General features: G+C 35.7%; 1 protein-coding gene and 1 long non-coding RNA gene across 2 annotated transcripts; one reads left to right on the plus strand and one right to left on the minus strand.

Moving 5' to 3' along the window:
- Positions 1–2,768: 2,768 nt before the first annotated feature.
- Positions 2,769–7,842, plus strand: LOC118271395 (uncharacterized). Its single transcript, XR_004783305.2, has 2 exons — positions 2,769–3,213; positions 6,953–7,842. It is a non-coding gene; the product is annotated as an uncharacterized LOC118271395 (long non-coding RNA).
- Positions 7,843–9,150: 1,308 nt separating this feature from the next.
- On the minus strand, positions 9,151–15,989 carry LOC118271126 (uncharacterized). Its single transcript, XM_035587065.2, has 6 exons — positions 15,811–15,989; positions 15,211–15,289; positions 13,151–13,319; positions 11,377–11,470; positions 10,087–10,245; positions 9,151–9,410 (listed from the first exon to the last, which is right to left on the minus strand). Exons 2-6 carry the CDS (start codon positions 15,273–15,275, stop codon positions 9,232–9,234), a joined length of 666 nt encoding a protein of 221 aa, XP_035442958.1. The 5' UTR covers positions 15,276–15,289; positions 15,811–15,989; the 3' UTR covers positions 9,151–9,231.
- Positions 15,990–16,068: the final 79 nt, after the last annotated feature.

The following is a 16,068-nucleotide window of genomic DNA, read 5'->3' on the forward strand; positions in this document are numbered from 1 at the left end:
TAATTTACGGAACCCAATCTTCAGTATGTATTAGAATTATTATAATCTTCAATATTGCGATGACGGTGCATTGATTATAGATGTAAATAATTTTAAAATATGTAGATAAGTATGTGTAGTGTGTATACAATAACTATCATCATCATCAACAGCCCATACGTGGCCACTGCTGTCCAAAGGCCTCTTCTCGCACGGAGAAGGTTTGAGCATTAATCACCACGTTTGTTCAATGCGGGTTGGCGATTTCGATCTTATAAGTCCAGATTTCCTCAAAATGTTTTCCTTCACCGTTTTGTCCCATGGTTTTGTCAGTGGTGTCTAAACATGCTTAATTGGTAGGTTTCGGCCCTCATGCATGAGAAGCGGGTGCCTTAAACCTCCGGGCCACCACGACAGTTATAACAAGTATACCGTTGTTTTATACTCCAATACTGTTGTAATTAATAGTATCATTGATCCTTAGTGTCACGCCCTTGTGGGTTTCTATGGGTGTTGATAACCAGAACGATTGCATCCTGTAAGTAAAACATAATACAATTTATTCCATGAATAGCCAAAGTACAGTCTAGCTATACATATAGACCGTTACGTTTTTTATGTAAAAGCCCTTTTTTGAGAGGGTAAATCATCCAATTACATGTCCCTCCTTGAGTGAGGCGAGAAAGAGTGTCAAACTCTTACTGACCAAAAACCACTCCGTTCCTTCTTCTGCTTGGAGCCGGAGCCCCGTGAACTGTTACGTAGTCCGCAGCTCCGGATCGGGCATTAGCCCTACTGGGCCCCGGAGCTGCGGACTACCTAGCGGGTTTACCGGGGCTCCGGCTCGAAAAGCAGGAGAAGGAACGGGGTGGTTTTTAGTCAGTAAGAGTCTGACACTCCCTCTCGCCTCGCCCAAGGCGGAAGAAGTCATTGGATGATTTCCCCTCTCAAAAAAAAAGACTTACTGGGCCCATCTGTAGTGGTCTGGCTCTTTGGATAATGATGACGATGATTATGACATAACAAAGCAATATAATAATCTCAGAAATGAACCTAAGAATAAAATAAACCTAGACTAATAATATTTGTCACAGCATTGTTCATTTCTAGTCTTAATGAAGGTAAAAAGCATAGCGTATTGCAAACACATGTTGATTAGAAAAAATGTTTAATAGGTAGCAACAATTATGTACGCTATACGTGAAACTGTAATTAGCAGTTTAACACGTACGACAGTAAAGTAAAAGAATTTTATCATTTTATCGATACTACAATAAAATTTTACTATTACTCGTATACGATTACATGACATATTCGTGACCATAAGAGTGCTTTTCTATCGGAAGTGTGCTATGTTACGTTGCTGTGAATGCGTTTGGCTTCCACTTAAAATATTCATAGGTAAAATAACTTAGCACTGGTGGAAACGTACTCAACTAAGCTTAGGTTCTTTTATGAAAAGATGCGTGCTGTGGGTGCGTGCTATTGATATGTGGGATGGATGACTTCCTACTATCGATACATCGCATACTCGAGCTGCGCATCTTCCTCACATAGCTAGTTTGCGGCGACGTATCTTCATAGCACATCTACATAGCTTAGTATCGGTATAGTGAAAACGGTCATAAAGTTGCACAGCTTAACTCTTACATCTTCGTATCGGAGCTACATAGCATACTTCTGGTGGAAAAACACCCTTACTACCTCGTTGGTGTATTACTTGTGAGCACGACTAAGCTTAATACAAAATGTAAACAATTAAAATGTGCGCAGATGTTCACCGTCATATTAAATGCAAAGGGATAGGCAGAGCAGAGGCCTATTCTTTTGGGGATTATAAGGTGTGACGTCACGTTAAACTACCTGTAGAAAGTACATCAGTCATTGTTATTGTTATTTGTGTCTTTGTATTAAGGGACAATGCAGTACTAAAATACCACGCTCTTCTGCAATTGCAGTACGAAGTTCTGGATTCTGTATACGTAGGTACCTACTTATTTTCGAAACTCGACTCTTGTACTCAGCAATTGCCCTAGCAACCGAACCAACCACAATATACCAAATAAACATCACCACATCATCAGCCTGTAAGTGGCCAAAGCCACAGCTGGCCAAAGGCCTCTTCTCACACGGTAAAGGTTTGGGCATTAATCACATCACCATGCTTACTCAATGCGGGTTGGCGATTTCAAACTTATAATTAGAAATTTTAAGCTTAGGTTTCCTCACGATGTTTTCCTTCCCTGTTTGTCAGTGGTGTCTAAATAATCTTAAAAATAACTCGGAAAAAGACACATTGTTACTTGCCGTTGGTAGGTTTCAAACCCGCACTCTCATGCATGAGAAGCGAGATATTACAAAAACTAGATATTTGTAAAAAAAAAATATTTTTAACAAATATATTTGTTTTCACCAAATAAACATATGTAATTATTTACTCATTTACTGAAACATTGTATTGCATTATACATCGTACTATTTACTCGAAAATTTAGTTTTTTTGATATTCCGGCAAATGAGTATGCGGATCACCTAATGGTGGTGTTGGGAAGCGATCGTCGTACACCCGCAACACCAGTGGTGTTACAAGCCCGTTGCCTTTTAAAGGTTAAGGATTCAAGGATTGGGGATTTAGGAGATTGGGAAGGGAAGGAATTGGGCCACTGATAACATCACCCACGCGAACGAACACAACGCAAGCGTTATTTCACGCCAGTTTTCTGTAAAGCCGTGGTAGCACTTCTATCGAGCCGGCCCGTTTGTGCCGAAGTAAAACTCTCCCACTCTTACTGCCACACTCAGAGTCATTTAATGATTACTTAAAGTATTCCTTAGTAACGATTTTGTATCGAAAACAATTACTAAGGACTGGGTTAAGTTACTATTAAATGACTCTGAGTATGGCGGTTAATGTAACCTTGAGATCCTTTAATTAACACTTAAGTTCAGTCGTCCCAAAAAAATAACAAATATGGACCAGAATGTAATGAATAATTTCTTTATTTAGGACAGTAGTTGGACGTTGGAGAATCTTCATTCCCGTATCGACGGGCGGTGACGGCAGTCGTGTGCGAACACTAATTATAATTACAGTTTACAAACAAGACACATTGTTGTGAAGTTTACATTATAAACAAAAACAGTATTTGTATTTGTTTGTCTGTGCATCTGTGGCTGCTGCAGTTGACTAGTTACTTCCATGTTGATATCAAGTGCAATATGAGGCGAGGAACGGTGAGTGTTGCATTTAATTTGTTTAATAAAAACTTTGTATTTTAGTAGGTAGTTTAGTTAGTATTTTAAGAATGGATTTCCGAGTAAAAGTTTTGAATCATATTTGGGTTTGTATGTATTTGTAATGGCCTCTTATAACTCAGTTTTTGTTAGTCTTACTTGATGTCTAATTTGAGATATTTTTCATACGAAGTTTGTCAAAATAATTATGTATTAAGTAGTTCAGCAACTTAATTAGATAACTGATCTTAACCCGTTAATGGTCAAATAGAAAAACAAGGTTTGTCTTTAAAATGTGTTTATTTATTTATAGTATACAACGTTTCTACCCTAAATTATTAGGGGGAACACCAAATTTGCGCAGTGACCAAGAATGGGTTTCAAAATCTCTGGATTAATACCGATTTTTCTATAAAATTTTTGTCTTAAACCTTGTTCAATGATAAAATTGAAAATTTAACAGACAATATTTTATTAATTTTAACCATACAGACCACTTAATTTCAACCGGTTCGAAGTAGAAGTAGCGAGTAATAATGGGGTGGTTTTTATTCAGTAAGAGTCTGACACCCCCTCTCGCCTCATCTAAGCCGGGAGAAGCCATTGGGTAATTTTCCCCCACAAAAAAAGATCTAAACATCGAGATATATGTAACTTTTACGCTAAATTATATTAATGTTGTTTACATAATAAGAATCGAGATTCGGAGTCGCTAAACTCTGAATAAAATCTAATTTTAGATAAAACGTTGGAAAAAAATGAAGTTAAATGCCAATTCAATGAAGAGGAAAAATAATAACTTATTTACTGTGATTTGAATGAGAACAAAAATCAACTTACTTGCTTTAATATAAGGTTCGAAATTCTCTGATTAAACAAGCAATACCTATTATTAACGCCAGTTATTTTGTTTGTTTTGGTTTGTTTCGTTAGGTTTTTATTATAATTTCCTTCTAAAGGATATAAACAGATCAGTCTGACTAACCCTCATTTTTTGTAACCAGAGCTCCAATTCTTCTTCACTGTATTATTCCAGTGTGACAAAGCCATGACGATTTGTTCAATTATTGATCGCGTATGCACCAGAGCCAAAAGTTATTTCTGATCTGTTTTTTTTTTTTGAGTGAGGCGAGAGGGAGTGCCAGACTCTTACTAACTAAAAAGCATCCCGTTTCTACTCCTGTTTCAAGCCTGTACCCCGGTAATGTTAGATGTCCGCTACTCCGTATAGGGTATTAGTCTTACAGAGTCCCATCTATGATGGTCTGGTGTCCCATCTTTGAGTTCTGCTCTCACAAGGTTAAAATCTTTATTTCTTATATTCGTATATCTGTACATTATGACTATGTAGGTATGACGACACTATTATGACCAGCAAGCGTTGTTTGAAGTACAAAACAATGAACTATTAGTTTAGTCCTGGGAAGCGTGTAATCCAAGCATGTTTTGTTGTGTCTAGGGAGCATATCATCAACAGTCCATGATAGTCCACTTTTGGACTATGAACTTCCTCTACATAACAGTTTGATCATAATAACCATATTTGCGATAAGTGTTCAGTTAAAGGCTGTACTTTAAAAGGATGTTACCAGAGACCCAATTCCTCCCCTCCTTAATTCTCAAATCCCTAACCCCTAAATGGCCCGCAAGTACTTACAACTCCTTTGGTGTTGCCGGTATCCATGGACAACGCCGATTGCTTACCATCAAGAGATCCATAATTTTCATGGAATACCCCTATTCCACTATTTCATGGATCTCGTGAGGATAAGCGATCAGCGCCGCGCATGGACACCTGAAACACCAGAGGAGTTACGGGCGCGTTGTCCGCCAGTAAATTACGTGGTAATTGAGATTATTTATAAAAAAAAAAGATTCATGATTATCAACCATATGCGTTGCTGTAGTACCTACGTACTCTTCTCGTACGTATCTTACTACAGACGAAGTTGTATAATCATACAGTTTACTAGGAAGTATGCGTAGTATAAATTATGTTTCAAAACATACCTGCATATAATAGTTCTCATGATCTTCCTAAGTATGTATATTGAATGCAATACAAGGCCAATTTGCATATTGTCACATGTTCTGAATTTTTATTTGACACGATACTAAATGAGTAGTTTTATAAGGAAATTGTGAGATGATATGAGACATAATAGAAAACACAAACACACAGCATCCTGACACACCACAAGTTATTTGTGTTATAAGTGCCATGTAATAGGGTCAGCCTTTTGTCATATTATACTGGGCACAATTAAGATTGAGATAACTTAAGATTATTTACAGTTCTATACAAACTCAGCATATAATTACTTGGGTCTAAAACCATTCAAGACCTTTGTTTAATATGTAGTATAAAAGAATACCTCTTAACATACATACATAGTTATCACCACGTCCTCCACTGGTGTAGGCAGAGAATCTAGAACGCGAAAAAGTAAGATTATTGTTCTAAATACCATTTTAAAGGTATTTTCTTTCGAAAAGTATTTTTAGGTACAAAATACACACGACATCAAGAACGTCTTTATTCGTCTTCAAACAATTAACTCTTCAAAAATCTCATTAAAATGAGTCAAGCAGTTTCGTCGCATATTATCCGAAACTAGTTTAAAATTAAATGTTTGTTTGCTCAGCTAGTGACATAGTTGTCATAGTTTAGACAATTATGAGTTAGTTGCTAATATATTTGTCCTTGATAAGGGTTCCTGGTACATGGCCGAACAATTAACATTATTATGTTATCCTCAGGTGACTTCTGTCTATGTGAACTACTTTGATTCATACAATAGTGTATTATCAATCTGTTACTAGATTTTACCCTTGGGTGTTATCCATATAAATTAGCCAGTCCTTTTCGGTAATCCAAATTATGTATGGATTGGCCACTTTCCTGTGGGATAAAATAATACCTAGTAACCTATATATTATATTCCAGACCATAATCTATACCTATTCCAACTTTCATCTCGATTCCTTCAGCCGTTTTGACGTGATTTACGAAACAAATTTACACAAAAACTTACCAGCAAATTTTTGAATATAGTATTTTTTTCTGGAGATAGAAGGCTGAAGAATAGGGACAGTAGTATAGTAGTATATCGTACAAGTATTTTCCCCTTTAACTACGCTATTGAAGCTACCAGGTATCACATGTAGTTACAATGACATGATGGTTATGTGTATTATGAGAGTCACGCAGTAGTTAATCAGCTATGGGGCAATGAGCTCACGGGAATTTTTGGGCCTCTAGTCAATTGACGATATTTTTAACGCCATCACTAATTTGACTGTCTCGTTTGTAGAGTTGTCATGAATGTGACTATCAAGCTATTTTTGAAATCGAGCAAAGTATTATTGTTTTTTTTTATCAGTTATTCAAATATTCTCGTAGTATATGAGAAAGGACTCATTTCTATTTATAATTATGATACTCGTAATGTAAAATGTCTGGTGAAAAGTTTGTGTTAAAATGGATATAGACACCCTTTGTTTTGAGGGGGGATAATCATCTAATGACTTCTCCTGCCTTGGGCGAGGCGAGAGGGAGTGTCAGACTCTGACTGACTAAAAACCACCCCGTTCCTACTCCTGCTTTTCGAGCCGGAGCCCCGGTAAACCCGCTAGGTAGTCCGCAGCTCCATATACATGTGCACCCTTGAGTGCTTCGTTGGTCTAGATGAAACTACTAGATGCACCCTTACTAAATAATTTCTTTTCTTTTTTCCAGGTATTAATTCTGGTGCTGTGTACTTTTCTCCTGATAAACCAAGTCTCCAGCCACATACTACCGGCCATCGGCAACTTTTTCCGAAATGCTCTTTCCACGGACGAACAGAAGAATGCCACTACAAACCAAATGTCAGACGATTATAAAAAATACAGCTATATCATAACTACGTATTTATAGTATTAGTAAAACATTAGTAGGTACCTATTAATAAATTGTTCAGCTGTACAAAATATTAAGCATGTGTGTTTTCCAACACTTTCTTAATATGCAAAAGAAACAGCAATGTCAAAGTTGCTTTTTGAGTTTTTAAATCCATTCATAAATAAGCAAAGTATGTGGTAAAAAAAAATGGAATAAAGGTACGCGTCCATAGGCCCGCATCGTACGCACCGCACGCAACGGATTTTAGTTTGTCTTGTATAGAAACTCATACAACTGCGTCCACTGATCCGCATCGTACGCACCGCATCATCAGCAATGCCTACATACGATGCGTACTGATGACGTCATACGGAATGCGTACGATGCATGCGATGCGTACGATGCGGGCCTGTTAATCTTTGAAACACTGAACATTAGATAAACTTCTGAACTACTTATAGTAAAATTTTGTATAAAACATTCTAGATTGGTTTGTTTTGTAATGATAATTTCTAAGTAATTAGGGAAAGCTAGTGTTTGAATGTGAATAAATTACAAGTGCCAATGAGTTAACGTAATGCTTCCTATATTAATCTTAGCTCCAAACATAATGTGATATACCTGTATAATGACATAACTATTAGTGTATAAGGAACTATTTATTTTGATACACAATATTGTATACAAGTGAATCTCAGAAATAAATGTTTAAAAATAAAGTGACAATGTTTTTGAGTTGCTATTAAGGGTTGTTTCTTCTTTCTTTCTGTCCTTACCACTAGTAACTTTAGGATCATCTCACAAAATGCTTTAGAAAGAAAATGAAAATGCTGTAAGCGAGCTGTCAGCGGGCGGACCGCGCGCTTACAGTGGACAGTCTGTAAGACTTAGGTGTAAGACGTCATAACATCACATCACGTCCTACAACACTCCTCTTTCTCAATTATTGTAAAATCCATTTTTTCAGAAGTCGTCCTTTCTTTCCATCCATACCTATTTGAATTCATTAGTTGCTTTGTCTTACAATATATCTGTACACCTAGAAACTCGGTTCAACTGTTCACGTGCGCTTAGCAACACATTCAGTTATTCATTAATTCAATTATTCAATATTAGTAGGTAATTCGTCTAAAGTATTATCTCAATTTATCAACCTGCGAACCGTTATAAAAAACGTCTTATCATTATGAAATAGTTAACCTTCCAGACGCTGACCCATGGGTCGATCGAGGTACAGCTAAATATGTGGTTGAAGCGGATTTGATGGAGCTTGCGACACTAGTTTAGTTTCATTTTTTTAAATATTAATGTTGCCCCACATTAGGATTTTCTCAATTTGTCGTGGGTGCGTTTACAAATTTACAAGTTCAAATACACATGACACCTAGACCCGAAACAACAATTTATGGATCGTCACAAAGAGTTGCTCCGTGCTGGGAATCGAACCCAGCTACCTGTTGCGCGGCAGCCATGTGGTTGCCCAGCACCGATTTGATCAACCGTGCAGTCATCACATCAAGTAGCTTTGTATTGCCATGAATGGTAAAATCTCATATCGGAGACCAAGATCAGCTTTGTGCAGCTGAGCAAACTGAGTAAGTATTATGAAATATGTACGCAATAAGCATGTGTACAATTTATTGTTTAATATGTAATTGTGACTAATATTATCGAGAGATAACAGTCTCACTGTAACATGAGTAGTAATTTTAATACAAAACTGTTTATTATAGTGTGCAAATAAACACAACACTGCCTCGTTGGCCGAGTGGTTGCAAGGCAAGGGGTCTCAGGTTCGATTCCCTGGTCGAGCGATGTATTACTGGGCTTCTTTCGGTTTTTCGAAAATTTCTCAGTAGTAGCGCGGAGTCTGGAAATGTGCCCGGTATATGGCAATAGGCTCACCACCACATTACATGGGACTTACAACATAGATTTTGAAAAGTGTGTGTACACAGTGGCATTACGTGCCATAATGTGCACTCTGCCTACCCCTTTGAGAATTAAAAGCGAGACGATATGTAAGTATGACGATATGCAAATAAAAGCCAATATTATCTTCCCTTATTTTATTTTTATGATACATGAAACGGATTTATAGACGAAACCACTACCCAACAATTATAGTCCACGATTTATATGCAGGTGTCGTCTGCCCTTCTCCTGGTGGAGGGCATGGGTTCTTTGTACCTTTGCATGGCCCGCCAGCACGCCTTAGCTGAGGCACTGTATGTGTCCATATATTCTGTCCTACCCGGGTACTCCGCGAACCAAGTCTGAATGGCTTTTGGAGCTACTCCAGTGTGGATCGGTCCTGGTGAAAAATAAAATCGATTTTAAACCATAATTCAAGTGATATAAGAATGTACTATTGCATTCCGACTCCTGCTTCTCATGCCGGAGCTCCGGTAAGCCCGCTAGGTTGTCCGCAGCTCCGGATGAGGAATTCTTTGACCATTTTTTTTTCAATCATCCAATGACTTCTCCCGTTTTGGGTGAGGCGAGAGAGAGTGTCAGAATTTTACTGACTAAAAACCATCCTGTTCCTACTCCCGCCTTGAGCTAGAACCCCGGTAACCAGTTAGGTAGTCCACAACTCCGGAACTCATTAGGTAATCGATCGTACTTCAAGGAAGGCCCAATTTATCATCTATTAAAGACAGCTTTCATGTTTTGTCCTTTTCAATTAGATTGGGGGTCGACCTTAAGTCTACCAGAATTCGCTACATGTTAATATTTCACATGTGAGCAGCTACTATATGATTTAAACCCTCCACAATCTACGAAGGGTTACACCACATGTACCATTCTCACCAGTAAGATTATCAGGCACAGGGCAAAAAGAATTGGGTTATACGAATATATTAAACCTGATATGAAGTTACGGTTATCTTACGATAAACTCTTGACACCCCTATATATGACCTGTGACAATTATATCTGTATCTTTATATCTAAGAAATAAGGTAGAAATTAAAATATCAGTTTACCTGGAGGATTGATAGTCGGTCGGACTGTGGGAGGTTGGTCGGTGAAGTTTGTGGGGTCTTTGTAACAGCGTAACATGCCGAGGCTGTGTGTCTCCATTGGTATTGGAGCGTTCGACTGAGAGGCTGCTATTATCGTTCTGTAGTCCGTCATCGGATATGCTGTTAGGATAAGGAGAAAAAGTATTAAATGTAAAACCTATGAAATTAAATTTTTTGCCGCTTTCTTTTTCTGTGTTCAATACACTGTGTTCGCTGATCTGCGTAATGACTTACGGGTTAAGTGGCAATTCCTTATTCGACCCAAAATAATACCGTATCTATTGTAAAAGAGATGTTAGACCATGTCATAGGTATACTTTGACTGGTGCTATAGTCTTAACAGTATAGGGATTTACTCGGCATAATTCTTCCTAATTCCAGCCTATCTGAGAGAAGTTTAACAAATTCCTAGCGTGTGAAGCTTCAAATAAATAATAAATAAAATAAGCTAGTATATTCTTAGAGATTGGAAGATTATAATAAATATTGATAATGTTAAACTGTTATATAAATTAATTACGTTAATGATACGAGCAAGCCGTCTAAGTTTCATCACATAAGCATCAACATTTATGTCTCATATGTTGAACAACAAATAACTTTAAACCACGTATGTATCTGATATGCAACTAATGACTGAATATGGGGAGAAACAATAAATAAAGAACATTGTGTCGTCTAAGTAATTTTAATTAGTACATTTGACCCGACTGACTGACCCAGTCATTACACGAGTCAGTCATAATACATTTGTTGTGCCTGACGCACAAATTAAATTGGATCAAACGAGAACTTTCCTTGAACAATAGTTGCTTGACTATCTCGTATTTCGCTGATGTTTTGTAGAACAGCGAGTACAGAAAATGAAATCAACTGAAGGTGTTTAATTATGTTTAGGATAAAAAATAGGGTAGTTGACTAATTTTTATTTGAATATCCGTCTTATAGATTATTTTAAAATATTAGATATATACTTTTTATTTTCTTATAGAGACAAATACTTTCGAATATATCTTCGATTTGAAATATCGCGAGACATCATTTTTACGTACATATTATACGAAGAAATGGCGTATTTGCTACTCCTAAACTTTGATTCATTTCATGTAAGCATTGTTATCTTATACGACAAAATAAAAAAGGTGCCAATATTTATTCACTGAAAAACTGACGGACTAAATAGATTATTATACCCCGTCATCATCCCTATTAACAATGTGTGTAAACAGCCAGTAATTACGTCCTACTCACATCGTTTGGTGAATGTTGCTTGATACATCGTCATCATTTTACCGTCGAGGTCATCGCACGGATGGTCCAGTATGTCGTTGGTGACATCCACCATCTAAAACATATTTAGCAAAGTAATTATCATACAATGTGTACTTTATCCAGTATAAAGCTCCAATAAGCTTTCATTTAAACAGAACTCAATACATTTATATTTTAATCCCAACAAAACTTTGAATGTAGTAAAATAAAGTATAATAAACGTTGAAAACATCTTTTTCTAAATGGCAAACAAATATTTATAATAATAATATGCAAGTCTAAAAAAAAGTCTTCCAACTATAACAGTAAGTACGTAATGACAAACAATTACAAACTTCCTCAAACAATAAGAATACGTGTAATAGCATAATTGCTATATTATTAAAGTCAATAATACTCTTATAACTACTTCACTACGTACTAAATTCTACATAATTACAATAAACTAGATCTTATTTACAATAAGAGTGAAGGTTAAAGTACATTTAAAGAACAAAAACAACTACATTTTATATATATGAACGAGGATTTTGAAATATTACTGCCTCGTTACACTACAAGAAGTTACACAGATATACTAACTACGTTAATTATTATTCTCGCCATCTAAGTTATAACGCTATGCTATGCTACAAAGATTATGATGCTAGGAAATGCTACGACTATTGGCTACGTCAGACTACGATGCTACGATTTGCTACAATGACTGACTACACCAGATTGAGATGCTAGGAAATGCTACGACTATTAGCTACGTCCAGGGTTGGCAATGTTTAAAACATCGTTTTAAACACAAGTTTAAAACACTGATTAAAACACTACAAAAGTATGTATCATGTTTAACACATGATTAAAACTAATTTGTTTTAAGTTGTTGAAAACACATAAAAAAAATCTCTATATACTTTTACACTCAAGAAGTTAAAAACCTAATGGTATATTTTTTTTACTAAAGAGTTGGCAACATGGATATTATTAGATGGGATTCCCTGACTGACAAGCGGTAATGCGGTGAATGAATGTTCATAAAACGCGGGGATTTCCCGGTTCGCTTTTGGTGGACACGTATTTTTTCAACCGACTTACAAAAAAGAAGGAGGTTTCTCAATTCGACCGTATATATGCTTTTTTTACGTAATTTTGTTCGGCGTTATTAATTAACTATTACAGACGTGTATGTGTGCTGTATTATTTGGGAAAAAAATGTGATCGGAAGAAAGACTTTGGCGGAACTTTATAGAAATTCCAGCTTTTTTATTCATTTTATACATATTTAGTTTAAAACAAGATTAAAACATGTTTAAAACAGGTCAATTAAAACAGCAGTGAAGCATTAATAAAAAACATGTTTTTTTTTGTTTTTCAATTAAAACATGATGTTTTTTTCTTTATAAAAAAAAACATGTTTTTTTTCCAACCCTGGCTACGTCATACTACGACGCTAAAGTTTGCTACAATGGCTAGCTACATCAGACAACGATGCTACGAAATGCTACGATGACTGACTACGTCATACTACGACGCTACGAAATGCTACGACGACTGGCTACAGCAGACTACAATGCTACGACGACTGACTACGTCATACTACTTTATACATGTATAAGTGACGCTACGCTACATGCTAAGTGTCTTCATCAGATTACGACGCTAAGATAACTGTCTATATAGGACTAAAACTAATAAATGCGGCGTTAAACTATGTACACCACCAATCACATTGCTAAATGATATTTCTTATATAAACCTATACCTGTTTTCGCAATTGCTCATAGTCATGGCACAGTTTTTGTTCTTTTTCCAAGAGTTGTTTGTACTGCTCCACTCGAGGTGAATAGGAGTGTGCATCACAGTGGCAATATGGAGCTACCGGAGCGGGCCTGATGGTCGGCGCTGCGTCCGGAGTGGGCGGCTCACATGGTCTGGAAACCAGAAAAGTGATGTTCATACTAGTCTAGTCTAGTCAATAGGGATGATGACTGGGTCAAAAATAAATTATTACAACTTTTCAATACAATAAAATATTCAAAAATAATCACACTCTCATTCATAAATTTGATGAACTACTTAATTTTCGATTTTTTCTAGCTAAATTTCTAGAAATAAGTCTGCTATTTGACGTCAAAAACTTTTGACGTCATAATAGAGTATTTTATACAAAGTTCATATAGAAAATATAGTTTTTGAAGTTTCGAAAAAAGTATTGAATTTGACTAGTAGGAAACATGCCTATTGTATGTTACACAATACAGCTCATGAATATGAGTCCCTAACGTGGCTGAAACTAGTAGTTTACTCGTCAAACAGTTACTTGAGTTTTCACTCAAGAAACTTTCATTTACTTTAACATAAAAATGTCATAGAAGCTTTGTAAATACATGAGTATGTATGTGGCAAGGATCGTCGAAGTAGGTGGCGTTCTTAATAATGCATGTATTGTATAAAGTTTTATACATAAATACGCCACATGTATGTATATGTGATATATTATGAATATATTTATGAATTCATTAGTTGACAAACATTATGATGTATGTTTTGTATATAGTTTTATGTAACTTTATTGTCATGGCATTTTATCGTAACAAATATAATAATGTCGTACCCATTAAGTTTAAAATCGTATAAAAGTATTAGACGTATCGTTTACTGGTCACGATTACAATGATAAGTATAATATAATATATAAGTACCTACGCAGTGCGGTACTATTGCCAAGGCTTGTCAAACTGAGAACCAGACAGTGCACATCACGCTATCCTTTCAAATAATTGATTTTCGACTTTAACTTTACGTAGTAATAAAGTCGGAATTGTATTAAGTCAATGGCGTCAGTACATGGCCACTTTACCCTTCGATATTCAAGTACCATGGAATATCCATAATTTAATATGGTGGGAACAATGATGTCTGTCGATAAATTGCTATCAGTTTATGAAATTACCATTAATGCACTGTCATACAATAACTAGGTGTATAGGAATAATTGGAAATAGGTCCTTGCAATGCTTAAAGAAGGCCAAATAATGCATTGTTTATATAACGTGAAAAATAGGTTCATTTTTTTAACTTTAGATATTTGTAGGGCCTGTTTTACAGTGCTGTAAGCTTAACTGACATATCTATACGTATTTTTTTATCTCATATATACCAATTATATATGTCGGTCAGAATTACAAAATCTTGATCTGACGTAGTCTTCTGGACCAAGGAGTTGCCATTCTCTCTACGTTTGGCAGACGGGTTGAAGATTACAGTTTCAAAGTTTGAAATATTTAGTTACATTAAAGAGCGCGGCTACAGATATGAGGCCATAATAGTTCCTATTTAATTTTATTTATTTCACAGGTACACAAACCAGAATCACAGCGTAATAAGCAACAAAGTAAGCAATATAAAACAACACATGGCAGACCATGTTTCCACAAGTATTTAGTAAACGTTGGCTTTAAATCAAACCTAATTAACAAACCACAAAATGCAATACTTATGAGTAGATATCATTTTACTTATATTCGTAAAGGCACTAAATGTGGTTTAAATATTATTCTATTGTGATCGCGAGGTCAAAGTGCGGTAGGGACCGATAAAGAACCACAGCTTATGTTGTAGCTAACCAATGAATGGAAATGGGTGAAAAAATAACAAATGCTAAACAAACAGTGTGATTTACATAGACTGTAAATAAAAATGACTCAGAGGTTTTAATGAGTTTTGTGCCTACTAGTAAAGTTATAGCTACTTAACTACTGCAGGTAAATGATTGCTTTAAAAATAATATCAGGCGCTTAACAACAAAGACAAGGCACATACTTGCCAATCACAGGCTTGGAAAACGGCCACTGGTAATCATTTGATACTGTTGTTTTAAAATCCATTGTTTCAGATTTACCTGAAAATGTGCAATTTACGTAAGTTTATTATTTTAATCTTTATTTTCAATGTAGGAGAGTAGGGATAAGGAGATTTTTTAATAGATAATATGTCACCCTCATTATTGAATACAGCCAGAACAATAAATTAAACTAACAGACATTGCGCCTGGCCTACCCTCAACCTTAAGTCTAAAATAATAATTTTGAAAAACATCTCAGCCAATGGACAATGTAATAAGAACCAATATCAATAATATTGTCCATTCATATAATAGGTATGTGATAGACGTCTTCTATAACTCCACACATGCTACAGTTAGGCGAATCAGTACACAATTTTTAAATCTATAATTTATAAGTAGGGCTTTTTTTCCTAATGAAAAAGCGACAGCCCCGATATAGGATACAAAATTCAATACACACTACAATGAAGCAGCTAAACCGTTTACAGGGTTAGCTTGCTCTGTATAGTATAGTAAGTAACGTAAAATCTTAAAAGTTTTACCAACAACTAACTGTCATCACCAAGTTTACTTACCTCAATTTATAACATTAATATTTTTGAGATTTATTATTACTACTTTAGCCAGCTGACACCCTACATAATTTAGAATTGCTTTTGATGCCAAAAATTTGAGTTGTAAGAGAATTTCTTCAATGAGGGAAGATAAAAACATTTTTGAAGTTTTGAGTTTTTTTTATTCGATTGGCAGCTAATCAAAATGCAGACAGTGTTCGTCAATATGTCGACGAAGGTCAGTATTTTTCAATTACACATTTTCTCTATGAATTATTT

This window comes from Spodoptera frugiperda, chromosome 9, assembly GCF_023101765.2.
Source record: "Spodoptera frugiperda isolate SF20-4 chromosome 9, AGI-APGP_CSIRO_Sfru_2.0, whole genome shotgun sequence".
Lineage (NCBI taxonomy): Eukaryota > Metazoa > Arthropoda > Insecta > Lepidoptera > Noctuidae > Spodoptera > Spodoptera frugiperda.

Excerpts from the sequence above, each read along its gene's own strand:
- LOC118271126 (XM_035587065.2), bottom strand. The coding sequence starts at position 15,275 with ATGGATTTTAAAACAACAGTATCAAATGATTACCAGTGGCCGTTTTCC. Across the intron at positions 11,471-13,150 it reads ATGAGCAATTGCGAAAACAG|ATGGTGGATGTCACCAACGA; the intron begins GTATAGGTTTAT and ends AATATGTTTTAG. Across the intron at positions 9,411-10,086 it reads ACCGACTATCAATCCTCCAG|GACCGATCCACACTGGAGTA; the intron begins GTAAACTGATAT and ends ATTTTTCACCAG.